This window comes from Aedes albopictus, chromosome 2 (assembly GCF_035046485.1).
Source record: "Aedes albopictus strain Foshan chromosome 2, AalbF5, whole genome shotgun sequence".
NCBI lineage: Eukaryota > Metazoa > Arthropoda > Insecta > Diptera > Culicidae > Aedes > Aedes albopictus.
In genome coordinates, this window is record NC_085137.1 from 87,011,036 (window position 1) to 87,028,076 (window position 17,041).

The window sequence follows — 17,041 nt, forward strand, 5'->3', positions numbered from 1 at the left end:
GGGGAGCCAGATCAGAAGATCCTGACAGGTTCGACTGACTAAAACCGGTACATATACCCAGCTAGTTGTCAGTCGGCGCAGTCCTCGTGTCGTACACACATCAGGCACCATGCAGGGATCATAAAATGACCCATTAGTGACAAGCTTTCCTCCAATGCAATGTTCTCTGTCTCGTGTGCCATATGGCATGGCCCGGGGCGTTCGGCTGCGGGCGGATGTTTTGAATCGGTATCCAAGCGATTAATGAACCAATTCCATGAAGTAATCACAACAACTGGCCCACAAAACATCTGTCCGCAAACATATTCATTCACTTGTAACGAATGAGAATGTACTATGACGGTTATGATTTGTTTGTGTATGAATCGAACGGGAAGGAATAAAACTAAACAAAATCACATCAATCAAAATGTTTCGTTGCGAAAGTGAGATCTACCGAATCCAAATTTATACCGAAATTTAGATCTACGGAAAGCTAAATTTCGTTTATCAAATAAGAATGATAGTGTGGTTCTTACACAGAACATTCTAGTTTTAATTTAATGAATGTAATATTTGAATGACATACAAATGAAAAATATTAAATCAAAATCTTTAGACCAGGCCGTGCTGTAAGCATGTAACAGGCCTCATTCAGAGCTGCGCGAACGACATTGCAACGTGAAAAATCACCGCCTTAATGACTCGTTATCAAAGATAAACATTGTCACATTCACAATCAGAATCAGATGAACGAACACCCTCGCTCTCTCTTTCTCTCTGATAAACGTTTCGACCTAATCAGCGAGATAAACACGTTTGCAGTGATTGTGCACGCTGTTTGTCTACTGCATGCCTAGCCTAATCCTTGGGGACCGTCAGCACTTCAGCAGCACCAACGACGCCGTCGATTTGGTGGTAATTTTCCTACTACATACCTAGGTATTTGATGACAAACGAGAGAACAAAAAAAAAACTTCCGAGGAATTTAAAATATTTATGAGTATTATCTTCCATTGTTTGAACGGCGGCGGTGATTCCCTACAGGAATTTTGAAGCGTTTAATTAAATTAATAATTCATCATATCATCAATTCCTTCCTATCCCACGAACACCTAGCGTTCCACCATCGCCTGTTGGCACGTGCAGTGGAAAATACCAGGCGCTGACTAATTGCTATCCTTTTCATTTTGCGTTCGAAACAATGCAACAAATTTGAACCAACAATGTAGTCACGTGATTAACACCAGAAAACTTAGTCCGGATCGCGTCTTGTGTTGACAACTCTAGTCGATGCTGGTCGCGACATTCCGAAGGTCGAGTCATAAACATGTCATTGCATTCTTCTCTGTTGGCTAAAATAACTCGCACATCGTTCACAGTTTACACTCGCTGCACCCAATAGGAGCAGTAGCAGCAGCGGTGTGTGATTGCAACGATGTCTGAAAATGTGTACGAATGGAAAGATAACATCAGGAAGTTTATATTCATACGATGTAGGTAGCTGCTGGGATTTTGAGTGCGATTGTTGATGTACAACAGTATGTACAACAATGACACCCATGCAGCCTGCAATGATTCAAGCAATATTCTAGAGTAGCCACTTCATTACTAATAGGCAATATACCTATATCGAATAATCAATGCATTTGGGTCGAATTTGCTCGGGCTCATCATATCTTCCGGTTACTGAATCGATTCGACCGAAATCAAAACATTCGGTCCTTATGTTGGTAGAACAAATCACGTTCAAATAAAACGATTCGTCGAAACGAGTATAATAGAACGCACTGATTTTGGAGAATTTCATATCCGTTGTGCTCACATTTTGGTTCACATGGTGCTTAAGGCTGCTCGATCGGATTGCACGGAATCAGAACTTAATGAAAAACCCAACAGTGGAAACAGACCGGTACTGGAAAATGCATATAAATGCATCAATGAATCAAACTTTTGAAAATTTCAGAATTAGACCCAATTATTGGGTAATTATACATATCGTTCATGTTTCAAATAAAGTTCTGTTTAGTCCTTTCAGACTACGCGTTGTTTCTTTGTCATCAATTAATTGAGCGAAAATTTATTATAGCACCTGTACAATCAAAATGTTTATAATCATGCTTATACAAGGGATTCACAAAATGATCGGGTCGAACATACTTACTTACCGGACAGACTAAGGTCTGAGTGTCCTCTGCTCCATTCGACTCGGTCCATGGCTGTGCTCCAGTCATGTCCTCCACTTGATCGATCCATCTAACTTGCTGCGCACCACGTTTCTGGTACCGGCCGGATTTCCCTCAAGATCCAATTCAACCGGGATGTTTGTCCGTGTAGCTGCCGGCTTAGAATAGCACTACGGACCACTTGTTCCGGGGGTAAAAGTTCACCAAACAGGTAACCCCAATCCAAGGTGTCAGGCGACCCTTGCTGATGGATGAATGGTTGAGGGGGTTTAAAATATGCTCTATCTTTAACGGAGGCCGTAGCGTGGGTAAGATCACCTTTTTGGGTTGCGTTGCGGCGAAAGATCTACCAAATCGTACCCCAGTCCTAACTGCTTCCAACTATGGAACAGCCTATTTTTGTAATTAAAGGAAAAACTTTGGTCCTTATTACCTTTCATACCTTGGTAAAAGGGATAGGTCTCGGTTTGGTTCTGGCCGAGGTGGATCTTGAAACAAGGTAAAAAATGGATTAGTAATACTAATCTTTTATTCGGTATTCACTAGTTTGAGGCGGTCCTCCGGAAAGTAGGGGGTTGGTGTCAGGCCCTACGAGCCAGCCGTAAAAAGCCATTGTAACGGAAAATCAGCAACAGAATAATACGAATCGAGACCAACGGTAACGACCCCAGCGAACAAAAAGGACTTGCGATTGGAAACTTGGTACGTGAAACTGCCGATCTCTCAACTTCATCGGGAGCACCCGCATACTCGCCGATCTACTGAAGGACCGCGGGTTCGGCATCGTAGCGCTGCAGGAGGTGTGTTGGACAGGATCCATGGTGCGAACGTCATAATCATACCATCTACCAGAGGCGCGTGATCGGTTGGTGGCCGATCGACGAAAGAATGTGCAGGTTGAGGATCAAGGGCCGATTCTTCAACTTCAGCATAATAAACGTGCACAGCCCTCACTCCGGAAGTACTGATGATGACAAGGACGCATTTTACGCGCAGCTCGAACGCGAGTACGATCGCTGCCCAAGCCACGACGTCAAGATCATCATAGGAGATTTGAACGCTCAGGTAGTCCAGGAGGAGGAATTCAGACCGACGATTGGTAAGTTCAGCGCCCACCAGCAGACGAACGAAAACGGTCTACGACTCATTGATTTCGCCGCCTCCAAAAATATGGCCATACGTAGCACCTTTTTCCAACACAGCCTCTCTTATCGTTACACCTGGAGATCACCACAGCAGACGGAATCTCAAATCGACCACGTTCTGATTGACGGACGGCACTTCTCCGACATTATCGACGTTAGGACCTATCGTGGCGCCAACATCGACTCCGACCACTATCTGGTGATGGTCAAACTGCGCCCATCAATAATGTACGGTGCAACCTAGAGCAACTGAAACAACCGGATGTCGCCTCAGCATACGCGCAGAATCTCGAGGCCGCGTTGCCAGACGAGGGCCAGCTCGATGAGGCCGCTCTAGAGGACTGCTGGAGTACAATGAAAGCAGCCAGCAACAACGCAGCCGAGAGCACCATCGGGTACGTGGAACGGAATCGACGGAACGAATGGTTTGACGAAGAGTGCAGAACGGTTTTGGAGGAGAAGAACGCAGCGAGGGCGGTAATGCTGCAGCAAGGGACTCGACAGAACGTGGAACGTTACAAACAGAAGCGGAAACAGCAGACCCGCCTCTTTCGGGAGAAAAAGCGCCGTGTGAAGCGGAGTGTGAAGAAATGGAACTGCTGTGCCGTTCCCAAGAAACACGGAAGTTCTATCAGAAGCTCAACGTATCCCGCAACGGCTTCGCGCCGCGAGCCGAAATATGCAGGAATAAAGACGGATGCTTCTTGACGGACGGACGTGAGGTGATCGAAAGGTGGAAGCAGCACTTCGATCAGCACCTGAACGGCGTGGAGAACGTAGGCACGGAAGCCCACAGCAACGGAGGAAACGACGACGCCAGTGCAGCGGAGGATGGAAATGAACCAACCCCCACGCTGAGGGAAGTTAAGTATGCCATTCACCAGCTCAAAACCAACAAAGCAGCTGGTAAGGATGGTATCGCAGCTGAACTCATCAAGATGGGCCCAGAAAAGTTGGCCATCTGTCTGCATCGGCTGATAGTCAGGATCTGGGAAACCGAACAGCTACCGGAGGAGTCGAAGGAAGGGGTAATCTGCCCCATTCACATAAAAGGCGACCATTTGGAATGTGAGAACTTCAGGGCGATCACTATTTTGAATGCTGCCTACAGAGTGCTATCCCAGATCATCTTCCGTCGTCTGTCATCTAAAACGAATGAGTTCGTGGGAAGTTATCAAGCCGGCTTCATCGACGGTCGGTCGACAACGGACCAGATCTTTACCGTACGGCAAATCCTCCAGAAATGCCGTGAATACCAGGTCCCAACGCATCACCTGTTCATCGACTTTAAAGCGGCACTTTCCTGGGAAGCTGACTAGACTGATTAAAGCAACGATGGACGGCGTGCAAAACTGCGTAAGAAATTCGAGTGACCTATCCACTACATTCGAATCTCGCCGGGGACTGCGACAAGGTGATGGACTCTCATGCCTACTCTTCAACATCGCTCTGGAAGATGTGGTGCGACAAGCCGGGCTCAACAGCCGGGGAACAATTTTCACAAAATCCGGTCAATTTGTGTGCTTTGCGACATGCACATTATTGCAAGAACATTTGGAACGGTGGCAGAGCTGTACACCCGCCTGAAACGCGAAGCAGCAAAGGTCGGACTGGTGGTGAATGCCTCAAAAACAAAGTACATGCTGATAGGCGGAACCAAATAAAGATAAAGTCGATAAAGATTCACCCACGCACCAAATGCACCATGTACATAACGCTAATAAGACCGGTGGTCCTCTACGGGCACGAGACATGGACCATGCTCGAGGAGGACCTGCAAGCACTCGGAGATTTCGAGCGACGCGTGCTAAGGACGATCTTCGGCGGTGTGCAGGAGAACGGTGTGTGGCGGAGATGGATGAACCTCGAGCTCGCTGCACTTTACGGCGAACCCAGCATCCAGAAGGTGGCCAATGCCGGAAGGATACGGTGGGCAGGGCATGTTGCAAGAATGCCGGACAACAACCCTGCAAAGCAGGTGTTTGCAACTGATCCGGTTGGCACAAGAAGGCGTGGAGCGCAGAGAGCACGATGGGCGGACCAGGTGGAGCGTGACGTGGCGAGCGTTGTGCGCGAACGATGATGGAGAGCGACAGCCACAAACCGAGTATTGTGGCGTACTATTGTTGATTATGTCTTGTCTTAATGATGTTGAACAATAGTTATTTATGTAACGAGTTGCAAATAGTTGATTTTTTCAGAACGAGTCGTACATTTTTCCATCGAGGCTTGCCGAGTTGGATAAATACGAAGAGTGCTGAAAAAATCGAGTTTTGCAACGAATTCCATACAAAATTTTATGCAATTTTTTTTTTCATTATACAACTCATTTGAGTTGCATAATGTTCATAATGCAACTCAAATGAGTTGCATAATGAACATTATGCTACTGTTTTTCATTATGCAACTCATTTCAGATGCATAATGAACCGGTACGGAAAAGTTGGTCATTATGATATTGAAATGAGTAGTATAAAATATAAATTATGATACTGAATTGCATAAATAAATGTATACATATGGTTTGAGGCAGTAGGGACTAGGGTTCCGATGCATGGTCAATATCGGTATCATTTCTTGATTTCATTGTTAAGGGATCCGATTTTGTCTGAAACAGTGCGCAAAATTTTCGAGCAGACGAGTTGAAGTTCACCGTGCGGCAATTTTCATTCACTTGCCTGCATATTCATATTTAGCTGCTCGTTACTCGTTTGTCAACTGAATGAAAGTCAATGAATATTTGTAAACATCTTACAAAGTGTTGAATTGCTGATAAAGTATTAACGTTCCGATAACATTTAACGGTGCTTTACACAGATATTTTACCATTTGATTGTTGTGGAGTGTTTTTGGAAGGAATCGTAGCCATAAACGTAGGTAGTTATGAAGATGTTTCTCGATCGGCTTCATATTCAATGACTACGAATCGACTGACTGTGTGAAGAGGGAGAGCGAAAATAAATTTGTTTGTTTTGAATATTTAGTGCAGAATCATTCAAATTCGTGCTGTTTTCAGTCAATGACTACGAAAATTTTGCACCCTGGTCTGAAAAAGGAGCGTGTTAAAAGCGGAACCTATCAATCAGAATCCTTCCTTGCGATTAAGTTATTAAAATGATTACTGTAACAAAACCGAATACTTTATAACTTATCAATGGTGATAAAGTAATACGACATGCACTATACAAAGGACACGGGGTATACCACAATAGATCAAATATTGGTCGCAGTGGTTATGTCCCGAACAGAAAAAAAACAGGATGTTATCCGACATCCTGGTGACGTGTCCCGCCCTCCGTAACCTCCCGATTTTTCAGGTGTGGACGATGCGATGTTTGATTCTCTTAATAAATGATGCAGCTCGTGGTTCATTCGCTTTCTCCACGTTCCGTATTCCATATGCATGCATTTCGCCGTTGATGGTACCCAATACGCGTCCTACAGAAAACCCGAATGCCTGCAGTTCCTCCTCGAAAATGGTCCATGTTTCGTATCCATATAAGACCACAGGTCTTATTAGCGCTTTGTACATGTTGCATTAGAAGAGGAGCCCAAGTAACACAACTTGTTATATTACTGTAAAAAATACAAGTTCTATACAAATACCCTTGTAATGTTGCTTCTTCGCAAAACCTAAATTTGTACACTTATATCACCGAAAAAGCGCAAAAAATGTTCGATGTTATAAAAGATGTTTTCCAATACATTAGTAGATCATGTTTGATGTTTACTCTAACATTCCAAATACTAATAAATACTATAGATAGTAGAGTAAACATAGATCCGCTAAGATGAATCCGTTGTATCCAAACGAACTGTCAAAATCTGTATCCAAACGAGCATGACGTCACGATTTGGACAACATCAATGGAACGCATGACGTCATATTCAATCGTCGCACTTTTGAAAATTACTACTTACACGCTTGAAACATTTTAGTTAGCGGTGTCCGCGGATCTATGTTTACTCTACTATCTATAATAAATACTAATCCGTTAAAGCCAAGCTAACAAAAAGCTTTTACAAATTTCTAATCCATTTTTACAAACAAGTGATGACTTATAATTATTTTCAAGGATTTTTTTTTCTGTATTAACGAGATTTTTAGCCCTAGGCTACTTCATCTCGGGACCCACGCTTTACTTCCCTTCCGAAGGAAGAACTCACATTTTGCGAGTTTGTCGGGAGTGGGATTCGATCCCAGGTCCTCGGCGTGATAGTCAAGTGTTCTAACCATCACACCAGGTCCGCTCCATTTTCAAGGATTGAATGAGCATAATAATTAAATGTTTCCACGATTATTGTTGTTCTGTAGTATGGCTGAATCTCATGTGCCATTATAAATTCATGGAGAAATAAGCACAATTACTCTTCATAAATTCATTCGCTCCTCCTCCAATTGAAAATGGGTATGGAAGTTGGCACATTTTTCCATATTTTTTATTGAATTTCATACCAAGTTTTCCAAAATTCAACATGAAAGGTGCCTAAAACAGTGCCGTTCAAAAAATAGGAACTTTTTCTGAATTGAATATTATTCTGATTAAAACATGGCTGGCGTAGAAAAAAAATTACTTAATAGAAAAATGAGACCATTTTTTATTCAGCATTCTGTATTTTCATGACACGAATGCCACAATAACGGTAAAGTGTCGTTAATAAATAGTAATAATAATAATTATGTATTTTCAATTTTTCATATATCCAAGCTAACGCACTTTGAGCACAGTATAGAGAAAATCTTTTAGGGAACTGTACGGCATAATCAAATGAGTGTATCCAACATATACAGGGTTGATGCTGAAATGATCCAAAATATATTGTTTTCGCTATAAATGACTGAAAATTCAGATTTTTTTTCTTTCCAACGCATAACATATTGTAATGTATGTACAATTTTGCCTAACACTGTAATTGTACAAACCTTAAGGAAAAACTAAAATAAATGTTCAAATATATGCTAAAATACATCTTTTGTGCATCTCAATAACATGTTTGTGGAACATAATGACATACACGTAAAAATACCTTAAAAACATCGCACCAACCTGCTTCAAACAACCGGCGGAACCTAATGTATCACGATTTACAACTGGATCGTTTGTTTTGTTTTAAAATACCTGATTTCAACCTCAGTATAACAATAACAAATTTGTGGTAAAATTGCAAAAAGCCACAGATAAAAGTTTCATTCGCATCACTTCACAAGTTCAAAACCTAATTTCTCTTTTTATTAGTGTGGTTCAAAGTGAAAATAATGGATTGCTACTGGGCAAAATAAGAGTTGGGCTACAGTTGGTGTCGAAGTTCGTTCCGACAACGGTCACACAGACTGAAAGGGGGATTCTTCCGTATAATTAATCTCCAGAGCTATTTGCAATTCAAGGCTCTTTATTTGGGAGATTAATAAATTCCTGCATGAAATGGGGTACAATTATAGGTTTACGGTTACAATGATGTTTGCATTATAGTTTAGAGTATGATTATAGCAGGATTACATAAAAGGGTCAGATCTTATCGCTTAACTAGGTATGTAACAACTTACGTTTATTTTCCCTAATGTAAGTCCGGCGGGTCTTGGAAATCTGGAGATGTTATAGGGGTTTTGGTAGCTGTAAGCATATAATTCTATAATTTCGAAGTAGTTGTATAGTTTAATGCTGTCTTACCGGTATCGATTTAAGGTTTGAGCAAAGATAGGTTACGGACACTGTTTATGGAAGGTTTACACTATAATTTTAAGCACTAAATTTAAGAAAACCATTAGAATAAGGCATGTATATAATTTGAATTCATGTACCTGTTTAGGCTAGCACTAAGTTTGAATTTCAGCTTTTAGATTCGAGAAAAAACCACTAATTTTAGATAGTAAATAGTAGAATTAAACGTGATAATGTGTCTGACGTATGCACTTTTTTCATCTCCTCTACTCACGTTTGTGACAGGCGGTAGCTCTGTCACTCCAGGTCAGTGCAGCCAGAGATGCGCAGGCAGGGCTACTACTGGTCGCAAACACAATGGGCGCGCTGTCCAATAGGGCAGTTCACACTCCCCCCGGGTACGTCAGCGTTTAGACTGGCTTACTTCCTTCGCGCCTTACGTCCAGTACTGCCAGTTTTGTGACCGCCCGAACATACACGCCGGTTGATGTTCGTACAGTAGCCGATCGGACTTCCCCATCTCTGCCTGGATGTACTTCGATGACTTTCCCTTTAGGCCAGCAGTTACGGGTTAACTTGGGATCGGTTATCACTACCAAGTCACCTACGGTTACTGGGTCGGTTTTGTTGAACCACTTGGACCGTTTGGTGATTTCCGGCAGGTAATCACTTAGCCAGCGCTTCCAGAACCTGTTGGCCAGTATCTGTGAGGCAAGTATATTTTGACGGAGAGCAGCGCTGGTGTCATCAAAAGTGGAAAATGGCTTGATTCCGTTTGAGGAACCAAGGAGAAAATGGTTCGGAGTTAAAGCAGGAGCACAGTCGTCATCAACTGGGACATGGGTCAGTGGTCTGGAGTTAATGATATTCTCTATTTCGGTCAGAAGATTGCGCAATACTTCATCCGTTGGGTTTCGTGGAGGGTTGATCGTTTGAACGTTTCGTTTTACACTGCCTATCAGTCGCTCCCAGCTGCCTCCCATATGTGGCGCGAGAGGAGGGTTGAAGGACCAGGCTGTGTCTACAGTGATGAACTCCTTCATGACTTCGTCCACGTTCACAGCAGCAGCCGCTTCCTTTATCTGACGAGATGCTCCAATAAAGTTGGTTCCCCTATCGCTGTAGATAACGCTGGGCGTACCACGACGTGAGATAAAGTTGCGTATCGCCATTATGCAGGAGTCGGTGCTTAGAGAGTGTACCACTTCGATATGTATAGCTCGAATCGTTAGACAGGTTGCCAGCATTCCCCATCGTTTTTCAGTGCGCCTTCCAACTGCAACTTCGTATGGTCCGAAGAAATCGATACCTGTATGCGTGAATGGTGGTGAGTACGCTGCAAGCCGCGCCGGTGGAAGGTCAGCCATAATCGGTGGACGTGGGCTGCAATTGTCAATCTTGCATCTTTGGCAGTTTTTCCTAGCTTTGGCGTAAGCAGCACGAATATGTGGAATTTTGAATTTCTGCCGAAGTTCATTCACCACCGCTTCATGATTTTGGTGGTGGAATTGTTGATGGTAGCGCGTGATTATCAAGTTGGTGGTGGGATGGTCGCGAGGTAGGATTATCGGGTTCTTAGCGTCTTCGGTTGCGTAATCACAAGCTGCAATCCTTGTTCGCATTCTCATGAGTCCATTTCCGTCCATCCAAGGTGTGAGCTGGTACAGCCTGCTTTGCTTTGGAACCGTCTTCGGAGTATCGGGATTCTGCAGTGACTTCTCTAAATGGGCCATTTCCTCTGGATAACTGTCACGTTGGGCTGAACGAAACAGATATGCTTCAGCAGAGCTCAGTTCTTCCGCAGTTGGAGATCCGGTTACAGACGGTGTTCTCTGCAGTTTCCGACGACAGTTGGCAGGAAATCGGAGGACGAAGGCAGTGACGTTAAGCATACGCTTCCAGCTGGAAAACATGCATGGGTTTATAGCGGGTTCGGTGGAAATGTGATTCGCGAGTAAGCTAGGACGGAGTTCTTCTTCTGTAGACCGGTTCTTCATAGGTTGTTTTGGCCAGTCTTTTTCGCTTCGCCGTAGAAAATCCGGGCCTACAAACCATCTGCTGTCAGGTGTAAGATCTGGCCTAGAGCTCCATTTTGTTCCGTCGTCCGCAACGTTCATCTTAGATGGCACCCAGCGCCACTCATTAGCTTCGGTAGTCTCCAAAATTTCGCTAACACGGAACGCAACGAACTGTGTATATCTCCGATGGTCTGAATTTAGCCAACAAAGCACATCGCGAGAGTCAGTCCAGTAGTATTTTCTGGATATCGTTAAGGACAGGGAATCCTCGACCGTATACGCCAACCTAGAGCCTACAACTGCGGCCTGTAGCTCCAATCGAGGGATGGATACAAACTTCAAGGGTGCAACTCTTGTTTTTGCGGCTACGACTCTGCATTCGATGATGCCGTGCCTGATGAATCTTAGAAAAGCGGACATACCACATTCACTAGCATCAGCAAATGTATGGAGTTCAGCTTCCACATCAGAGTTGTGCGATAGTAGTCTATAGCATCTCGGCACTCGAACGTTTTCTACTTGAGGTAGTACTTCCAGCCACTGTTGCCACTTTGCGAATGCACTGTCGGTTATCTCCTCGTCCCATTGCACGCCAGAGCGCCACACTTCCTGTAACAACATCTTCAGGAACATGAGGAAATGAGCTATCAGTCCTAGAGGGTCGAATATAGACATCAGTACGCGCAGAACCTCTCGTTTCGTAGGCCGTCTTTGACCTTTCAAAAGAGCACTGTCGTAGCGGTTCCATCCAACCTTGTACGTGAAAGTGTCTGTTGCAGTGCACCACCACATGCCTAGGACTTTTTCGGTGCTTATTTCAGGTGACAAGTCCAGGTCTTTTTCGTCCATCCCTTTTTCGTTTAGGGCCCTAAGGACTGCTGGTGAATTGCTAATCCAATTCCGAATTTCAAATCCTCCTTGTTGATGGACAAATTTCACCTCTTCCGCTATTCGAACGGCTTCATCTTCAGATTCTAGGCTTACGAGCATATCGTCTACGTAGTGCTTCTTCTGAATAACTTCTGTAGCTTTCGGAAATTTTGCTGCATGTCGCTCTGCATTGCTGTTTTTTACATACTGCGCACAGCTAGGCGAACAGCAAGCCCCAAAAGTCATGACCTGCATTACATAGGTCACGACTTCTCCTTTTTCATTTGGCCATAAGAAACGTTGACACTGTTGATCCTCTTCGTTAATGCGCACCTGGTGGAACATTTCTCGTATGTCCCCGGTAAGGCCCACTCTGTTTTCTCGAAACTGCAACAAGATCGTCAACAGCGAACAAAGCTGATCGGGGCCTTTCAGCAGGGTAGAATTCAAAGAAACGCCAAAGGAGCATGCAGCGCAATCCCAGACTAGCCTCACTTTTCCCGGCTTGTTTGGGTTTACTACCGGAAAGACCGGAAGGTACCATACTCTGGAAATCCGCCGACTGAGTTCGTTTTCTGAAAGCTGCCGGACATACCCCTTGGAGACGTATTCCGCGATCATCACTTGTAGCTTTCCAGCTAGTTCTTGATCTTTGGCCAGGCGTTTTTGTAAGCATTGGTATCTTCTCAGTGCCATAGCATAGTTGTCTGGCAAACGAATGTTATCGTGACGCCACAGTAGTCCAGTCGTGTATCGCTCCCCATCGTAGGTAGTCAGTTGCTTCATAAGATCTTGAGCCCGCTGGTCTTCAGCGGAAAGCAGAAGTTTTCCTGGTTTCGTGATGCCGAGACTATCAAGAGCAAAATGCTTTTTTACGGTCTGATGTAGCTCGTCCTCTGTTCTCCGCTCACATGAACACACGTGGAAGGTATAGTGGACCAAGTTGTCTGACTCGTCGTCTTCCGCATTTCCTCCACCGCAAACTATCCACCCTAGCCGCGTTTTAACTGCTACCGGGTCGCCGATACTTCCTTCCCTGCTCTTCAGCACAAGGCTTACCTGTACGTGTTTCATTCCGATGAGGATTCTGGGTCGAGCATCGTAATAAGAGTCGATTGGAAGTCCTTTAAGATGTGGATACCGATGTTTTAGCTCGTCCACGTTCAGTGTTTGCTGTGGTAACATGAGCTCTTCCACAGTTCTCACTCCAACTAGTTGGAAATTCTTGGCTGTTTCACTAGTCCCAGAGATGTCGAGGGTAACAGATAGCGAATCTTTTTCGCAACGTTGCGTTCCTCCTGTCCAACGAAGGCATAGCGGCATATTGGTGCCGTTTAGCTTGAGTTCGTCCGCCAGTTCCTGATCTATCAAACTTAAGTGGGAGCCTTCATCCAGGAACGCATATGTGTGGATTGAACCTTGAGGTCCTTTGAGGATCACGGGTAAATATCGAAATAGTACTGCACTGGATTTCATTTGGTGCGTGTTGCAGCCGTGCGTTGTAACCTCTGGAGAAGATTCCTCTTGCCTGAGAGCTTGAACTTGAGGCGTAGGCGGAATGTGCGTGGTTTGGTTTGCAGATTGCTTGAAGTTCTGGTCGTTATGGAGCAGCTCGTGGTGTTTGTAAGTACATCCATTACGTCCACATGGTTTGGCGTCACATCCTCCTTTGTGCCGGCGTAGACAGCTTCGGCAAAGTCTAAATTCTCTTACGATAGCCCATCGGGATTCACGAGAAAGCTCCAAAAACTGCTTGCAAGTTGAAGTTCGTTTGCATCCTCCTTTGCATACGACACAGCCATCGGTAACATGAACCTGCCGCTTCGAGACTAACGCATGGTTGCTTTGCCTTGGATCTGCATCGGAGTCTTCAAACTTTGATCGATCGTAGGGTTCCGCGTGCGTCTCAGAATGAGCATTAACGTATGCATTGGACTTCTTATTTCCACGGCCGTCGTTGCGGGATGGTTTGGACTCGTACGACTCGACTGGGATCACGACGGTGCTAGCTGCTTCGGCCAACGAGTACACCCAGTTCCCAAAGGTCGCCAAGTTGACCCGCTGAAGGTTCTGTCGATGTCTGGCCCAATCTAGCTTTAGCGTTGCCGGAAGCTTGCTCACCAGCTGATGTAAGAGGGAGACATTGTACATGTAATCTTCTAGCTGGTACGCATCTACCGTAGCGCAGAAGTTTTGCACGCTTACTGCAAACTCCACTAACGTTTCTAGTCGATCCTCCTGAACTGACGGTAGAGAATTGACCTTCTGAATCAGGGAGTGAACAACGGCTTCGGGCTGACCAAATCTCATCTTCAAAGTTCGCATGATCGCTGGAACGTTCGACGGATGCATCAGTAGACTCTGTGCCGTTTCGTATGCTTTCCCTTCCAGGGACTTCTGGAGCCGAATGAGATTTTCTTCATTTGTAAAGCCGCACATGTTCGTCGTGCTATTGAACATCGACATGAAGACCGGCCACTCCTCGAACCTGCCGGAGAACTTGGGCAAATCTTTGGAGATTCCTTGGCGAGCTGCCAGCTGCTGCCGAGAGAACGAACACGGCTCGAAATCTTCCTCCTGGAGGCCTGAATGGAGACCTGTTTCTCGAAACGTCCTCCTTTGCTGATGGCTGAGTTGTTCGAAAGCTTCTACGAGATCCCTGCTTGCCAAAGGCGGTCGAAAAGGTTGTTCGCGGTGAGGACCGCAACGCTCGTCTGGTCCTACGTATGTTCTATCGTTTCTGTGGCGATTCAGATTCGCCGGTGGAGGTGAACCAACTTGAGCTTGTCCAGAGTAGTTCTGAGTCGAATGTCTCTGTGGGTCGAAGACTTCGGTAGCCCTGGGATCTAGTGCATCTTCGGCTGGAACATTGTTTGTATCGTGAACCCACTGTCTAATTCGGTCTTGTGATCTGCTGCACTCTGACCCGGTTTGGCTGTGCATCTGCTCCAGAAGTTCGTATTTTCTGTCCATCCTCGAGCCGTTGAAGCTGTAGTTGGAGAATAGATCTGCGAGATGACGATGATGACACCGACTTCACTGTTTTATCGCGATTCGCGGTTCCTGCTGCAAACGTCCTGCCTGCCGGTTCCGATAACAAATGGCAACGTACAGCTCCATGTATTTCCTTAGAGACGAGGCGCTCTGCGCGACCTGACGATCCTGTCCGATTACGGTTTACGGCAGAGGGCGATGGTTGCTGGAACCCGGTTGTAGTAACACATTTGGGACAACTCCAGCTCTTATCCGCTATTTCTTCCGTAACACCAACGCACGCAAAATGGATCCACCTGTCACACTTGTCGCACTGAACCATTTCATCACTATCCTTCTCCTGGCAGAACGTACAGTTTTGTTCTACACCGCGATCCTTCCGAAAAAGGTCCTTTGGATCCTGTTCTTCTTCCGTGACCACCACTACGACATTATCGCCACCACCAATATCAATTGCTTCCGATTCCTTTTCCTTCGATCGCGCACCTTTAGAACCACTTTTCCCATCTTTTCCACTTTTACGACCCGACATTGTTCGCGTAAACGAATTTATTAATTTGTCGAAGTTCGTTCCGACAACGGTCACACAGACTGAAAGGGGGATTCTTCCGTATAATTAATCTCCAGAGCTATTTGCAATTCAAGGCTCTTTATTTGGGAGATTAATAAATTCCTGCATGAAATGGGGTACAATTATAGGTTTACGGTTACAATGATGTTTGCATTATAGTTTAGAGTATGATTATAGCAGGATTACATAAAAGGGTCAGATCTTATCGCTTAACTAGGTATGTAACAACTTACGTTTATTTTCCCTAATGTAAGTCCGGCGGGTCTTGGAAATCTGGAGATGTTATAGGGGTTTTGGTAGCTGTAAGCATATAATTCTATAATTTCGAAGTAGTTGTATAGTTTAATGCTGTCTTACCGGTATCGATTTAAGGTTTGAGCAAAGATAGGTTACGGACACTGTTTATGGAAGGTTTACACTATAATTTTAAGCACTAAATTTAAGAAAACCATTAGAATAAGGCATGTATATAATTTGAATTCATGTACCTGTTTAGGCTAGCACTAAGTTTGAATTTCAGCTTTTAGATTCGAGAAAAAACCACTAATTTTAGATAGTAAATAGTAGAATTAAACGTGATAATGTGTCTGACGTATGCACTTTTTTCATCTCCTCTACTCACGTTTGTGACAGGCGGTAGCTCTGTCACTCCAGGTCAGTGCAGCCAGAGATGCGCAGGCAGGGCTACTACTGGTCGCAAACACAATGGGCGCGCTGTCCAATAGGGCAGTTCACAGTTGGCATAGGAACTGATTTTGGGAAAACAATTTCAGTTGAGTAATGCACCCGAGTCACCCAGAGCAACATAAATAAAATAGCTATTTGGAAGGATGCTGCTAACTGACTAGCTTGGGCACAAATGAATTTCATACTTGAAATAACATGTTTTAAACATTTTTCAACATGTTGGTGTTGACTTTGTGCTGTTGGATTTTCCAACAACATCTCTATTTTGAGGAAGACGATTATGTTAATAATTTGTCTTGCCAACGTGAAAAATATATAATAAAAACCTGCGATACTACTGAAGAGCTTTTCAGTTATTCGTTATTGCTATATTTACATAGCTAAAACATGATTTCAACTAAAGATGTTTGCAGTATCGTTAATAATACTATACTATAACATCTTTTCGATTTTTGATTTCAGAAAATGTTTTCTGTGTTACTCTGGGGGTGAATCTTTTAAGACCGCGGTGTCTTCTGGAGCCCATAGTAGGCCCAACTTCCACTGATGATGCACGTTTGTACATTGTTGTCAGCCGTTATGCGAGGTATGCACTTCAAACGGAATCGCTCAAGTTATTTTCGTTCAGTGCGTTATTTTTTGGTGACCGAAATGGTCAAGAAATTTAACACAGCAATCCCCATTTGCTTTGACGTTTCGTTTCAGCTCCGTACTAGGATCCGGAATAAAGCGACGCTTTATTTTTTCTTGGGCGATTCCTTGCCTTAATTTTCCACGCATCGATATAGGCCAAGAAATTTCTTGCGATCTCCGTACTACCCATTAGTAAGGATCCGAGGTAAATTAATTCCTCCACCACCAAGGAGGTATCCCCGTCTATCTTGACATTACAACCTAGACCCTAGATTAAAAATCAATAGGGGCTCTCACT

General features: G+C 44.4%; 1 protein-coding gene across 1 annotated transcript; it reads right to left on the bottom strand.

Moving 5' to 3' along the window:
• Positions 1-8,614: 8,614 nt before the first annotated feature.
• On the bottom strand, positions 8,615-15,384 carry LOC115259000 (uncharacterized). Its single transcript, XM_062847686.1, has 4 exons — positions 15,033-15,384; positions 9,111-14,866; positions 8,980-9,055; positions 8,615-8,922 (listed from the first exon to the last, which is right to left on the bottom strand). The coding sequence occupies exons 1-2, from the start codon at positions 15,382-15,384 to the stop codon at positions 9,381-9,383; spliced, it is 5,838 nt and encodes a 1,945-aa protein (XP_062703670.1). The 3' UTR covers positions 8,615-8,922; positions 8,980-9,055; positions 9,111-9,380.
• Between the last annotated feature and the right edge of the window lie 1,657 nt (positions 15,385-17,041).